This window comes from Melopsittacus undulatus, chromosome 8 (genome assembly GCF_012275295.1).
Source record: "Melopsittacus undulatus isolate bMelUnd1 chromosome 8, bMelUnd1.mat.Z, whole genome shotgun sequence".
In the NCBI taxonomy this organism is placed as follows: domain Eukaryota; kingdom Metazoa; phylum Chordata; class Aves; order Psittaciformes; family Psittaculidae; genus Melopsittacus; species Melopsittacus undulatus.
In genome coordinates, this window is record NC_047534.1 from 19,596,157 (window position 1) to 19,612,125 (window position 15,969).

Consider the following 15,969-nt stretch of genomic DNA (forward strand, 5'->3'; position numbering starts at 1 on the left):
TGTATATCTTCATCTATTTATCTCTTCAAGATGCTTTGATACGTCAGTACCTGCAAAGGGTGGTTAAGAAAACTGGGGTCTGTAGGATGTAAAGGTGCTTTGGCTCCACTTTTAGTCAAACTGTGTAGGCTTAAGTTATATGGAGTAAGTTCCAAGTACTATATGCTATACTGATAGCGTATCTACTCCCTTCTATAAGGGAGGTCAGTGTTGGAGTAGTTTCTCCACTTCAAGACTGAGTATCTCGCAATGTCTCTTAAATAATTGCATTTCATAACTTTTTGAGTAGTACAGTAAGTATATAGTGTCTAAATGCTGTTGTTGAAGAAGAATGCTGTTTGGAAAATGAAAAAAACTAATGAAAGATGGCAAAACTTTCTGTTTTCTGGGAGTTGCTAGAAGCTAATCTAAAAAACTTGTGAGCTTGAATACTTTCAACATAAACATATTTATACAGACAATGCCCTACAATTTGCTCACTAGGAAATAAACAAGCTAGCATCTCTTTTCAAAGGACCTGTGAATCTACAGGTAGATCTTTTTTTGAATCATAGCAATTTAATATATCACCAAATATTGCCATGGAACAACTTAATTTAGAGATATGGAACTTGGTATCTTTCTCCATGTGTTCTCTTTTCTTTCCAGCCTTTAAGCTTGAAGAAACTTTAGGTTTTCACTTGAAACTGCTGACTTCACTAATCTCTAACCAAAACCTTTCCCTCCCCACTGTTCATAATAGGGTTGGATTGATAGCTTCAATGGACCTAGTGGTGTCATCATTGCTGTAAGTACTGAACGTACTTAATTTTTTTTCTTCCTTTTGAAAGGCAAGAAAGCTTCATATGTTTTACTGCTGGATCTTCTGCCTCTTTTAGTTTTGTTGTTGCTGTTTTCTTTCTTTAAGGCAGGAAAAGGAATTCTTCGAACAATGAGAGCTTCCAACAATGCACTAGCAGATCTTGTTCCCGTAGATGTTGCTGTTAACATGACACTGGCTGCAGCCTGGTATTCTGGAGTTAATAGGTATAACTATATATACACCTATATAGGTATAACTATATAGGTGACAATGGAGAGTACAAAGTATTTTGAAATAATATTGTGTGTTAATAAATCAGTCTTTGAACTTATAATCAGTGATCTGCTGTTCCCCCAGGACAAAGAAATCTAAGTTTCTAATGCTATTAGTTCCTCAAAGTATAACTTCCTTATGGCAAAGAAAAAGACATTACCTGATAACACTGTTGTACAAGCTATGCCTGCAAATTCCTTCCTGGGTTTTTTATTCAATACAATTTACATTAAAGTAGGTGATGATTCTCTGGAAGAAAGGAAATACAGGAGTTAAAGGAGAAAAATACTGGAGGAAGATACAGAAAGCAAAAAACCCAACATGACAGGAGCTTTCTGCTTTATGTAAATGATACCATTGAGGGAAAGGATAACTTTGATAAGGGATAAGTTATATTATGCCTTTTTTTGCAAAAGGTAGATTGTCTTCTAACTTCACTTTTATCTTTCCCTCCAGACCGAGAAATGTCATGGTATATAACTGTACAACAGGTGGCACCAATCCTTTCCACTGGGGTGAAGTTGGTATGCTATGTTTCTTTTTTCATAAACTGTAATAGAAAAATAAGTTTGAATAATAGAAGCATAGGCTATAATCAGTAGGTGATATTGCATTTTTATTACTGAAATCAATATAACGGGCATACCTCTCAGTTTTGTAGTGTATTGTGCTTTTTCACTGTCTTCCACTGTTAATTCTCTCTCCTTGCACAATTATCACTGCTTTGTTTTGTTCTTGGTTGGGGGGGGGGATTTTTTTTTGTTTAGTGGTTTTTATTTGCTTGTTTGGTTTTTTTTTTTTAATTATAATTTAAACTATGGGATCATGGATTTTTGTTTGGTGCCATGACATAATCTGCAGATTGTGGCTAGTGAGCAGAGTAAAACATTGCACAGAAGAGCGATGGTGATGTTGCGTTTAATGTCAATCTTAACAAATGCATGTGGATAAACAGCCCACAGTCACATGTTATGTATATCTGCATAAATTGAGAGGTATGGGAAGAATAGTTTTGCACTCCTGTAGCTCTTTGTTTTTGTCTTAAGTTGATTTAATATGCAGATAGTTACATGAGACTTCAACTGTTCATGTATGTGGAAAAGTAATCTTTAAGAAAGAATGGCCACCTATTTTCAACTCTTGGATATGCTGACTAGAATGTAACCCAGATGCCAAAAGCTTTGAAATAGATTTCGTTATAAATAGCAATGCAAGCTGGCTGGCATGGTAAACCTGCTTATTTGCTTTCAGTTTTTTAGAAATAGAATTCTTAAGATCAGATTTTTTTTTTCTTTAGTATTTAAATCTATTTTACTTCTCTCTACTATTGTTTTGATGCTTTTTACTTGCTTTTACCCATTTTATATGTATTTATTTATAAATGTTATTGCTTCAGCCAAACTTGGAAAATTGCTGACTTAATTTGTATCCCAATTTGAGCTGGGTGTGTAAACACAGTCCGTAAACAACAGCTTGATGTTATAACTGGTGGATTTCAACAGGGCTTCTTAAGATACTGATCCTGCATATCTGCTGTGAAGAAATTTCAGGTGTCAGCAGGAGTTTCACATGGAGTCCCATCCTAATTGACTTTTTCTTAATGGTTAAATATGGATAAGTTGTTTTAAATTGCTGTCAGTTTTTTAAAACAGCCTCTAAGGTAGGGAAGAGGAACACAGAGAGAGAAGCTACAGGAAAATATGATACTGAAGATGAAGACATAAAAGACCTTTTGATTATAATAGGAACCAGTACAACAGTCTTTCAAGTTAGGCTTATGACTTTGTTTTAGTTTCTGAGAATCTTAGAGAAGTTAGGGTGGTTATTTTCATGTTGTACTGACGTAAATATTGTACACTGTAATGTACTTTGAAAGCCATTACATTTTACATGGTTATTATCAAAGCTGTTACGCAACTTTTCTTTCTCAGAATACCATGTAATTTCTACTTTCAAGAGGAATCCTCTCGAACAGGCCTTCAGACGGCCCAATGTAAATCTAACTTCCAATCACCTTTTATATCATTACTGGATTGCTGTAAGCCATAAGGCCCCAGCATTCCTGTATGATATCTACCTCAGGATTACTGGAAGAAGCCCAAGGTAATGGTGACTAGATCTGTCTTGTCTGTTCCTCTGACCTTTAAACAAAGCTATGCTTACACTATGATGTATATTGATGATTTTTAGATTTTTTTTTTCCTTCCCCTGAATGCTTTGTGACTTAAAACTTGGCCTTTTTTTCTCCTGAGAACAGGTCCTTGAATTCAAAGTAACTGAATTTTCTAGGAAAAAATAGTATATCTTTTGTTGGATAGTTTGGGGGTTTGAACAGTTAAGGTAGACTAAATTACAAGATCTAGAAAGTGATGTTTATTCTTGAAAAATAAACAGTCAAAATATGTTGATCCTTATTTTTTCCCACAGGACGCCACATTACTTTGAGTTTCCAGATAAATCCATTAGAAAGTGCAGTAAGGCACCCTAATTTAACTTTTCAGTCCAACCCCCTCTTGTATCAATACTGGACTACAGTCAGCCATACAGTGCCTGCATTTTTGCACGATCTTTTGCTCAGATTGACAGGTCATAAACCACGGTAAGATGGACAGGCCTAAAAATATCTTGCTGGCAAGGTGGTGGAGACATGTGAAGAAGACATGGCATGAGCACTGTCTAGATTTACTAACTACAAGCAATAACAATCCAATGACTGATTTTGAAGAGATTAATGACTGGCTCAACAATGCTGTTCAACATACATCTTGGTTTGGAATCCCAGTCAGTCATTAAACTCTAGAAAGTGGCTTGCATAAAGATTGTTGTTGCTCCTATAAACTGAAACTGGAATGGCAGATGGAGTTGTTAATTACAGGTTATTCCTATAGATGATACAATTTGATCTGATATGTTGGTTTGTATCATCTTGACATTCCGTTCAGTTTATAATATTTACACGAGTATCTGCCTAACTTCTTCAGTGGTGAAAATTACATAGTTCTGTTAAATAGGCTAAATGAAGTTATGTAGAAGGAATATAAAATGTCACTTCAATTTGTTTCAGATTTGCCAAGCCATATGATCATAACTCATTCCAGTATGTTTTCAAAAGCATTTGTCTTCAGAGTCTATAAAAAAATCTCCACTCTGGTGACAGTGTATTAACACAAGTGAGTATTCATTCACTGTCCTGTAGTTCAGGTCAGTTGTACAAGGAGGGGAAAAGTTCTCTTAAGAGGCTTGGCAGTGGATCAGTAGAAGGAAGCCATGTAAGCGGTTTGTAGGAGAAAACTTCTCAAAGTTCTTGAGTTCTGTTGTTCCAGTCCTATTCAGTAGTGTCATACAGCAACAGTAGGCTGGAGGCTTCCCACAGCCTCCTAATGGGAGGAGGCTGTGCTAGGAGGATGTGGGAAGATTAAGGTAATGTTCAAAAGATGTAAGCTTTTCAGATCAAAGGCAGGTTTTGAATGTACAAGCTCCTAGCTTTTTATTAATTCAGAGTTAATAAAAATTGATAGAAATTCTGACAGATGTAGAGAGTGTCAGTCACTAAAAACAGTTACAATATAAATGCCAACCCTGCTGACTTTCACATGATTAGGAAGTAGAGCTTCCAGAATCTTGTAAATCTTTAAAAGGTGTTCAGTCTTTTAAGTATTTGACTAGTAGGAGTAAAACAAGCTGAGAATAATCATGTTGTTTAGAATGCTGTTAGCAGTGGGAATGTTGTGTCTTGGTTTTGCTTTTCCTGGAGTTCTTGTTTGATGTCCAAAGATGGAATTTAGTACTTTATCAGTACTAGTACAATTGTTGACATTAAATATGTATTTTTTAGCCTATGAATTATTACTGTTAAGATTATTTCAAATTAGTTTAACATAACAGTGTGTGGGTAAGTTTCCTATCATGCACAAAATTTCCAGTTTGGAGGAAATGTGGGAGATTCAACTAAAGCAAGCTATTGTTCATTCACAAAGGTTACTCAAATGTACTTGAAAGAAAAGCTTTTAAGTTTGATACCCTGCCCACTTACAGGAATTTACCTTTCATTATTTTTTTCCCTTATTTTAAAAAATGGGAGCCTGCAATAAGAGCAGCAGAAGAAAATACATAGACACAAGCAGGACATGCAGTATTAAATCCTAGTGGGCTTTAATAATAGATTTGGGACAGATTTTACCTGCCTTTTTTTTTTCCCTAGTCTTCTGACTCAGAACTTTGAAAGCTGCATTAACTGATGAGTTGAAGATAGTCATGATATAGGGATGTCCCATTGTTGCTATGGCCATTTTGTCTGATTGGCATAATGGTTTTAATTGCCAGGTAGCATGTACTGGGAAACTTCTAAAGACTTGGAAATGCTAGTGGCAATTCTTCAACTCAGTATAATGCTGTTCTGAGTGAAAAAGGGCTGGTGTAATCTAAAATGACATTTTTAATCACTATTTAGCTGAAAAACTAGAGCAGTATATTAAAAATGTAAAATTAGCACGAATTTCATAGTCTAACTTGACATCATGTGGTCAATGGCCTGCCCTCTCTGTGCTGAGCCAGAATACACTTCTGAGGTGTTTGTGTGCAATGTAGGAAAACCTCTAAGCAATGCAATTACTCAGTGGGTTTAACTGCACTGTTTTCATACTGTCATTATACTGTGCTACAACTGAATAAGAAATTTTTAACAAGTAGAAGAAATAGGTTGGACCTGTGATCCTTTAGAACTAAAGGGTTATGCTCATAATAAAGTCTTCCTGTTCAGGGTTTTTTGGAAACTTACTGTCAACTTTCTGCAATATGAAATTGTTCTTTTGCACATTACCTGTGGAAGCAATGTTTTTAGTGAGGTGGAAAAAGTTCTGCCTTTTTTTATCTCATTTAAGTTCTTTAAATTTAACAATTCTGTGATAGGAAGAAGTAATGAATATAATCTGAAATTTATAGGAATAGCAGGTACAGTAAGGATCGTCATAATAAAGAGTTAATATTTTGTACTGAATACTGTAACAGCATTGTGCAGTTACAGAAATAGTGGTAATAATCCTTAACATCCAAGTTTAAGGGTAGTATTGTCAGTTGCTTGCCATGCATATATATAATTGCATAGCAAAGCTTGCTGATTTTCTAATTACCTTTAATATTAGACCTAGATCTTGCTTTTAACTTTGCATAGAGCTTAGCACAACAGAACCATGTTATTTAAAACTAACCCCAGATATTTGAAATCTAAAGACCTCTAAACATACTCCCAGCAGTGAGATGTATTTACTAGAAGAACAGAATGTGGCATGAAATATTTAAACTTGTAGTTCAGGGATTTCTCCAGCAATTCATGTTCTATTACTCCTCCTTAAAAAGCAAAAGCAAAGGTGTGGTTCATGTATGTAGAGTGATGTAAAGGATGTAATTTCCTGTCATTTCAATTTAAAACTGCTTAAAACGTAATATAAAGCAACTTTAATTGTTTTTAATCTTCAGGTTTTGACATAAAGTTTGGTTATGTGTATTCATGCTTTTAGTTGTGTATTCCCATTTGCAGAAGGAATATGGTGCCATTGAGGTTTATAAAGCTTAGTCTGCCAGAACTACGTGACTGTCCACTAAATGACACTCAGTGCTGATATTTCTGAAATAAGTCTGTCACCTTACTATTTATTAAAAAAAAATTATAGTTTCATGTTGATTTAGTGCAGATAGCAAGCTGTCACCAAGAAAGTCAACCCTCTTCTGCCAACTCTGTAACTGATTTAGCAGTAGAGAGAATGTGGAGATGTGATTCTTTTGGCTCATATATCAGCCTCGCAGAGAGGAAAAAAAAAAAAATTGACTGAATTTAATCAGCAGCTCTGTGCCCAGTCATTAAATCCAGTTTGAGTTGGAGGGGGGAGAGAAACCTGCAGCTGAGGTAGGACTCCTTTTAGCCACTAGATGCTTAAAAATTTTATTTCATAATTGGCTTAGCTATGCTCTAAAACTATATCCATAAACAGTGACAGCAAGATTCCTAGCAAAGATTAGTCTCTATATTTAGTTCAAATTTAGTTTTTCTTTACAGAAAAGAGCTAAAATGAATGTCAGTGGCCAGCAGCAAGCTCAAAATCAACATTTGATCAGATACTAATTTGCACCATTTAGTGTTTTGCTGGGGCACAAGTTTTCCTCAACTGTAGAAGTCTAAAACTTGCTGCTCTTCCAGCTTACCATAAGAACGGAAATTGAGCAGGTACAAGTTAAGTCAATAGCTAAGTTAATTAATCTTAAGACTGTTTAGTCTTATTAGTGCAGGATATGTTTTGGATGTGCAGTCTATATTCCTGATTATTTTTCAGTTGTAGGGACTGTGGTTCAGCTTGGCTACCACTCTTGCCACCTTGCCCAACTTGTGAAAATAAGAACAAGTGTTTGAAGCATCTGGGAACATCTACTAATAGAATTAGCTGGTGGTCTAAAATTATAATACAGCTCTGAATTACTCTAGATAGGTTCCTGTGGGGTTTAATGAAAACCATTTGTGCTTTAGCTATACTTTGCTTTTTCAATGCCTCTGCAGCCTCTATTACTCCATTTCATGAGAAGAAAGGCTTTTTTGATATTTCTTTAGATACTGAGACGCAAGCCATTAGTGACAGTAGGGGACACTAATGTGATACATAATACTTCCTTTAGACTAGAGTTTCTGGAACAATGTGCTATATCACTTCTGCTGGTATGAATGCACCAAGGCAGCTTTCAGAGAAAAATCAGTGATTTGCATTGCTTCTATGACTCTTATGGAACTAAACTTACCTTCAGAAAGCCATTTCTTGTTAGTGCTGGGTTGGTTTGCTTTCCTTGTTTTCCCCCTTTCCCCCAGCTCTGCTTAAAATGACCAGTGTGTCCTGCTGTAAGGATCAAATTGGAAGCAGATCTGTGAGATGGAACTACCTTGAGCACCCAAAGCAGGAATGTAATAGCATTAGGTTACAGGATGGTAACTTAGTACTTACTAAAGTTGAGTGTCCATTTCTAGCACTGTAACACCTGAAACAATTTTCTTGTCATAAATGTGGGGCTTTGCATCTGAGCAGCTGGATGACTTGTGTTTTTTGGGTGCACTTCAGATAAGTTTGTTTGATCAGGCAGCCCAGATTGATCCTTACAACATGATTTTTCTGTACTCCAAGTGATGATTTTTAAAAATTGCTTCTTATGTGTAATAAGGGATGATGGAAGGTATTTCTGCATATTTTGAAGTAGCATAGAACTGATCACCTAACTGTTAGGAACTACTATTGTTTATCTGTTCTCTTAAGTATTTTCTTGCCCTTTGCTGAAGAAACAGAGGGTTATGAGCCTAAGCTGTATTTCCGGTGGTTTTAAGCCTTTATCTCTAAGTGACCATAATAAACCAGTTTCGGTTTCCTAGAGATCTGGTTTTACATAGTGTTCAAAATGATCAGGGAAACTTACTTCTTTAAGTTATCATGTGTGTATTTTCTGCACTGTGCAGTTTAACTCTTGTCAAGTCAAATTGTTCAGTACAGTTATATTGTTCAGTACCAGATATTCCAGTATGCTGAGGGGAAAAGTGTTGTGTGCATGCAGAACCAATGTAAAACAATGATTGTCTTTCCTTTAAAAAAAAAGGGGGGGGAGGGGAAGAGATGGTAACTTACTATTGCAGTGGGAAGTAGGATTAAGGAGAAAGGACTGTTCTGTAATTTCTGATTCTATATAAATATTGGACAGCCAGGATCCACTTCAGTAATATGCAGAAATACTTTCTTGATGGAATATAACATGCTTTGGGTACAGAGTAAGATGGGATGTATTAACATAGGGGTGTGGGATGGGAGGGTAAGAAAAGTTACAGTCTTACTGTCTGTTCTTGTTTGAACTAATTTTTACCACCATGTAACCTGTATGTTCCATGCCTTGGACTGTAGGATGATGAAAACAATAACACGTCTTCATAAGGCCATGATGTTGTTAGAATACTTTACAAGCAATTCTTGGATTTGGAATACTGAAAATATGACTATGCTGATGAACCAGCTGAGTCCTGAAGACAAAAAGGCAAGTAGCTGTGTGATCTGGGCATGGAGACTGAAAGTGAAACATAAGCTCATTTATTCAAGATTGAAAAAGGACATCTGTTGGGACTGCTGCTTTACTGTACCATGGAGCTAACATTAGTACTATCTCAGCACTAGAGATTCCTGTCACATTCTTTCAGTTGTGCCAGGACTGTGCTCTGTGCTAGAGCAGTGATGTGAACGGAGACAAGGAAATGCAGGACCCCCTGGAAGGAGGCTTGATAAAAAATATGGTTGTCATTGGAGTTGCCTGATCATATAATCTGGTGTTGCCCATATAGCGAGCTTTTAGTTTTACCTACATCATGAATAAAACAAGGCTTTAGTTCCTGACAATTAATCTCTTCTGAGGAAACAGGAAGTAGATTTTGAGGGACTTTCTTTCTTGTTTTTAAGCCAATAACAAATTTTATATACCGTTCTCATGGTTTGGCCAGAAGGCCGTATGTAAGAAATGTGAGTGTAAATTCTCTCACTTCTTTCTGAAGCACACTTTTGCTGTGTGACTAAAGCTGCCCTGTCAGGGGGAGAAGTGTAATGGAAGCAGGATGACATAAAAGTTTTGGAGGTTGCTGAGGAAGAAGGAAGAAAACTGAGTGCAGGGTCTCTGAGTAAGAGGGAATGAAATAGCTTGAATGAAAAAAACTAAGTCTTCCCACTGTGTGTGGTTGATTACGATAGTCTCCATTTTTGTACTGTATTTATCAAACACCTGTGTGGTGGGTTGACCTTAAAGCTGTAGTAGCATTCTCCCTCCTTGGCAGGACAGGGGAGAGTAAATATAACAGAAAAAAGTCAGACATAGCAATATATTCACTGTGGTCTCCAAAAATTAATTTTATTGGATTTATATCTCCTGAGGAAGATACTCACATAGTTTTGTTTTTGGTTTTTTTTTTTTAAATACAGCTGTATAACTACAAGCACATCTAAAAAACCTCTTTTATCAGTGAACTTGGCAGAGAGCAGTCTGTTCTGTAGCATATTAGAACTGTCTTGTTGCTTAAAAGAAAACAAGAATAGAAATAGTTTTTTTCTAGAGTGGAATTCCTTACAGACAGATGAAATGGGAAAACGATGCATTTTGAAGTGCAGAGAAGAGATAAAATAAGACATGAAATAGTTGAAGTTTGGAAGAGAATGTGTAATAAGCTGGCGGTTGAGTCAGAAATGGGATCTAAATCTTGTGATTAAGGAAATTATAATTTTCTTGCATCAAAGACAAATTTGAGTTATCTGGTAAAAGCATTTTTTTCTTTAGATTACTGTATATAACAACTGAATTTTTAGGCAGCTAACAGTGAGAGCTTTTGTTTTATTCAGGTGTTTAATTTTGATGTTCGACAACTACATTGGGCAGAATACATGGAAAATTACTGCATGGGAACGAAGAAATATGTGCTGAATGAAGAAATGTCTGGCCTCCCCGCGGCTAGGAAACATTTGAATAAGTAAGTATAAATTTATATTTTTCTTCATTTATATTTTGTGTTTTCCAGATCTTGTCAAATCCTATTTTTCCATGTTACAACTTAATTGTTCTTTATAGCACCTGCTCAGGTCTTCCAGAATTTTTCTGTTCCAGTCCCATGGCCTGAAGCATTTTCTGAAACCAGATGTAATCTTTCTTGTTCTGTTTGTCACTCCTGAGTCGCTGTCAGTATTAACAGTTACAATATTAGTCTGGTATTATGGTTGTAGCTCCAAATAGTGTATGCTGCAATACAGATTTCTGATTTTAGCCAAGTATCTTTTGGAAGTTACACAGGTCAGAATCAAGGCTCAAGGTCAGAATAGTGTGTTCAGTTAAGAAGGTTTAATAGAACAATGGTTATTTCTTCCAGGACTGATATCTTTTGAAGCAGGAGAGTAAACAGTCATGGACTGCCCACATCTGAGCTGAAAATTTTGATTTTTGGTGCTCTAAGATTACTTCTCTTACCACTTTTTCTGTAGCTGTTAGTGTCCAGAGTTTTACTGGTACACCTGTCCTTGGTTTATTTTTGGCTGATTGATAAAGATGGTTGTAGACATTTTATTTTTGCTTTATCAAAGAGACAAGTGATTATTTTTGTTGTGCAATACTACCTCACATCTGCTATCCTGACAGCACAAAGAGAAGTGGTCAAGGTCATTATTTGTGTCATTCTTCTAAAGGCAATGACTTGCTGTTGTAGATTGGTTTGTCATATCTCAAGTCCACTTTTGGAAGATGGTAATCTTTGATAATGGTGGGAACAGCTGAGGAGGTGTCCCCTTCTGATTTTACTTTTAAGTTTATTCAGATGCTGTTAAAAAATGCATGGGACTTAGTTCACATTCTCCATAAAAAGGAGTGTACCAAAAATAACGTGAGAAATAGCCTTGTATTTGAACAGCATCTGGTTGTCCTCAGCGTTCAGTTTATAAGTGGATTATTTTTGCAAGAGGTTTAGGTTCTAACCTATATTCAGTCTGAGGTATTTGGTCTCTTCTGTTAGCGTCTAGCTTTTAGCTTTTAACTCTTACCTAATTTGATACTTGAGTCCACTTCTTCAACATTAGCCAGATGTGGTAGCCTAGGGGATGTGGCTTCTCTAGGAAGCTACTGGGTGAAATTTTTTTCTCAAATAGAAAAGTGAGCTTTACTTTTGTAATACAGAAATTTGGACTTTATTTTTTTCTGCAAATAAGGGTATGTAGATGAAGGCCTTGCTATAAGAAAAGCCAGCCTACCTGTAAAAAAGAGGCAGTGAGTATTTCCTTAAATAGAGCTGTCTCTGAAATGTAAATGGTCATAATCTACTGAACAAAAGATTGCTCCAGTTCTGAGAAATCTGAGTAAACTCTGGTTGCTCTTTGTCTTGAAGCTTCTGTCTTTTCCCGTGAGATTATTACTAAAAGTCAGAGTTGCTGTGAAAGGACACCTGGTTTTTCCTAATCTTTTAAATATAGTTCCCTGAGAAAGAACAAGTTTAAAATTGCAGGGAAGACTCTGAGCTCTGTGTCTAGAAAATCCATGGTTTTTTTATGTGTTGTCAACAGTTGGAGTTACTTCTACATATATATAAAGTTTTACAATCTGGAGGGGAGGAGGGGATTTCATAGTCTTAAATATTTCCTTGGTTTTGGGGTGGATGGCAGCCTTCTATAGCTAAGTTACTATGTGTGTGACTTTGGCTTATGAAGCTGTATCAACCAGCTTTAAAGCAGAAATACCTGTGGTTAGCTACAGGGCTGGCTCTGTTCATTAGTTATCATGTGTTTAATTTTTCAGCAGTGAACAATGGAAAACTTTCTCTAATCCTTTGCTTACCAGCTTACTTTGATCATTCAGTTAATACCACTCATAATACATTTTGAGATGAAAATACGTGCAGGTTAAATTCTCCATTAGAAGTTATTTTTTTGAGTGCTCTTTTTTTGCTGTAAGTCTTGGTACCTTGGCTTTTAATTATTATTTTTTTTTCTCTTAGGTTAAGAAATATACGTTATGGCTTCAATACAATTCTTGTGATCCTGATCTGGCGTATCTTTATTGCAAGATCACAAATGGCAAGAAATATCTGGTACTTTGTGGTTAGTCTGTGTTACAAGTTCCTCTCGTACTTCAGAGCCTCCAGTACTATGAGATACTGAAGAACAGAATTTAGCATTAGGACATCTATGCATATGGTGGTCTAACTGCACAAAGCCTGTAACATGTAATCATCTCACATTTTGTAAAAGCGTAATTTCATCTTACATTGGAGTGCAAAATATACGGTATGGTGTATGTAATGTTAGTCGTGTACCTTCCTGGAAACAGAAAATAAAATGGTCAAGTGCCAGGAGGAATTGGCATTAGGCAAGCATTTAAGTAACTTTAACTCTTTGACCTGGGGAAACGTTTTAGACTGCTGACCAACGTAACTGTGCAATTTGGAACGTGTTTGTTTGAAATCTGCCTTAACATGATTTTTTTTCTTTTAAGTTTTACTCCACATTGAGCAAGATAAGTATTGTGACTTAGTAGTTGTTAGTTGCTGTAAACCTGTTTATTTGAAATTCTTCTAAATTACAAAGGGTTTTGGAAGTTGCAAGATTGTATAAATGATGGTAGATCTCCTGGGGAAAAAATCTGAGGACTTTTTTAATCTGCCTTTTTGCCACTTCTTCCCTTCTTATCAAAGTAGGGATGCAACAATGGTGCCTACTTTGCTTTAAAAAAAAAACAACCAAACAAAAACAGAAATGAAACAAAACAAACAAAAACAACAAAAAACTGGAAACACTCAACTTACTTAATTACTGAAAGGCCTTTTGTCCAGTCTGGTTTTCAGAATACACTTGGTGATTCAGTTCTGTGCTGGAAACTGGCTGTGTCTATCTTACATTTATGTCAACGTGAGCAATTTGCTTCTCTGAAATCAGAATTGATCCTATCATAGAGTAGATAAAAGAAAACATAACCCCAGGGGGATGGGATACAGGAGATGTAGGGGGGTGGGGGTGAGGGATAAGACCAAAGTCATTGACCATCCTTTTGTTTTTTTTTTTTTTATTTTTAATGATTCTTATTGGCAACACAGCCAGTATTTGATTGTTACACTTCAAAAGGTATTTGAAAGGAATTTATTATGCTTAGTTGCTATTTATATTACTGGTAATAGAAGTTGGACAAACTATAGGCTTTCATTGAGGTATACCTGTTTTTAAATTCTAAGCAATGTTAGCAAGTACTTCATGAATTAATAATTTTTTAAATCTCTGACCTATGAAATTTGATATATGGAAAACACCAATGCATAAACACACTCTCTTATCCCTGCCGCAATAAAAACTTGTTTCACTGGGCATGCAGAGCAAATGCACCTTGCTTCAAAATGAAACTTTTAACTGAAACTACTAGGTTTAATTATGAAGAAACCTGGGTTTTTTTTTTTCTGCATGCTACTTTGTTTCAGTAGGGAAGATAGTTAAAAAAAACTAGCAAGTTGTAAGAAAAGACTGAATCCTTGTTTAAGGCAATATAGACTATCCCTTTAAATTTTGATTGCACAGAATTCTGAGAATACTGTAATGTTCCTTTTAACTGGTGCACTGACCGGCACCCTTGGCCAGTGCTTGTTCATTAAAATCAGTTTATACTGATGAATATGTCTTGAATCTGCTTGGAGACGCAGATAGACTTAATTACACAAGAGCTACATTATACTTGCCCTTGGTAGTTGTTTGTTTTGTTGGAGTTTTTTTTTCCTATTTGAATTATGTAAAGAACTTATTTTGGTATTCTTGTGAAAACTCTTACTTTAAAAAAAACACCTTTTGTGCAGATGTATATCTCTTTTTGAAAAGATAAATGGCTTCCTTGTTGAAGCTAAATATTCTGTAGTAAGTAGTTAAGTTGTAATTCCTTTTTAAAATTACCTGTGTATATATAAAGGTAGTGATGAAAACCCAAAGTGGTCTAGGACCACACCTTGTGTGAGAGACCTCTGATTGTGGCTGAAAATAAATTATAGCTTCTGTGATTGAAGATGTTACGCTTTAATGAATACTTTAGGTGTATTACATTTTTAGTTGCCTGCCCAAATATCTTACTAGACCTGAAAGTATACTTAAGCATTCCTGAATTGTAGACTCATTTTCCAGAGGTGCCTACTATCCAATGACACCCTTTGTCCTGTGCTGGCATGTGGCTGAAGTTTGCAAAAGACAAATACATCATATTCTGAAAATGATTCTGTGAAGCAATTCACTAAAGAATTTTGGTTGTTTTTTAGACACAATACTCTTAATGTTGATTTGTTAATACTGAGAACTATGAAGCCAATGAATTGATTCTGGTCCAAAACACTGCTTAGAAATCTATGCTTTTGAATAAATAACAAAGCAAAGGATTGCTTTAAACATACGGATATTTAGCCTTTACTTTTTAAACATTTGCCAATTTAAAAACCTAATTTTTTCCCTCCTTATAGACCATGGTTCTGTGCACTATTGGTATCTTGCACACTTTCATCAGTCATCCTATTCAACTAACAATAGATTCAGTGTCACATTTATACATTAGTTTTGTCACTTCCTGTGGTCAGTCTGTGCAGTTTATCTGAAACTACTGGGTTTTTTCCATATCGGAACCCTGTGCTCTTGCTGTTCTTCATACCAGTGTTTGCACATAAGGGATATTGATCAAAAATATGTGGGAACTGTATTTTTATACAGTAAGCTAGACTCACTGACTAGCAAGTTACATGAGGTATTCCAGTTGGTTAAACGGGGAAGAGCAGTCTGAAACAACAGGATCTCATAACAGTAACTGGTATTTAAATTTGGGACCAGGAAAAAAACATGCTTTCCTGTAATGTCTTTCTCTGCTGTAGGAAAATGTTTGGAAACAAATGCTAAATCCGTGAGCTTTTATAAGACATAAACAGAAATATTGGGTGCCTTTGTTTGTAAACCAAAAATAAACAAATCCCTTGAAAGTGGTGTTAGTGTTTTGTATTTTTACATGTTTTCAATCAGATTTGTGGAAAAAAATTGTATAGTGTAAATGCCATCTCAGTATACACAAGCACATGCTTTCCTTTGTGAAAGACTTTGAAAATCAAGTTGACTGGTGCTGCATTTTGAAAAGCAGAATAAAAACCTTCACAATCACAGAATAAAAAACAAGCCAAACAAACAACCATCTCAGTCTTGAGGTCCATGGAGTGATACCAAAACACATGCTTGGTCATGGTGACTTGTATGTCAGCTGGTTTATTCCTTGCTGTCATTTCCTGGTCAGTCCTAGCATTAGTTTCAAATTTACTTAAATAGCTGGGTGCTTTATTGTGTGTTTTAAAAGGGTACTGT

The 15,969-nt window shown here is 35.8% G+C and overlaps 1 protein-coding gene across 2 annotated transcripts in view; it reads left to right on the forward strand.

Annotated features, from left to right (window-relative positions):
* The window catches only part of FAR1 (fatty acyl-CoA reductase 1), a 35,805-nt gene extending 20,209 nt beyond the window's left edge, over window positions 1-15,596 (forward strand). The window contains exons 6-12 of one of the 2 annotated variants that reach the window (XM_005150630.3): window positions 743-787; window positions 908-1,026; window positions 1,532-1,599; window positions 3,007-3,178; window positions 8,998-9,127; window positions 10,471-10,598; window positions 12,603-15,596. In XM_005150630.3, coding sequence (XP_005150687.1) covers window positions 743-787; window positions 908-1,026; window positions 1,532-1,599; window positions 3,007-3,178; window positions 8,998-9,127; window positions 10,471-10,598; window positions 12,603-12,765 — 825 coding nt within the window. In that variant the 3' untranslated portion in view covers window positions 12,766-15,596. Of the gene's footprint in view, window positions 1-742; window positions 788-907; window positions 1,027-1,531; window positions 1,600-3,006; window positions 3,179-3,502; window positions 3,675-8,997; window positions 9,128-10,470; window positions 10,599-12,602 lie in introns of both variants that reach the window. The other variant, XM_005150631.3, reaches the window with a different exon arrangement.
* Window positions 15,597-15,969: the final 373 nt, after the last annotated feature.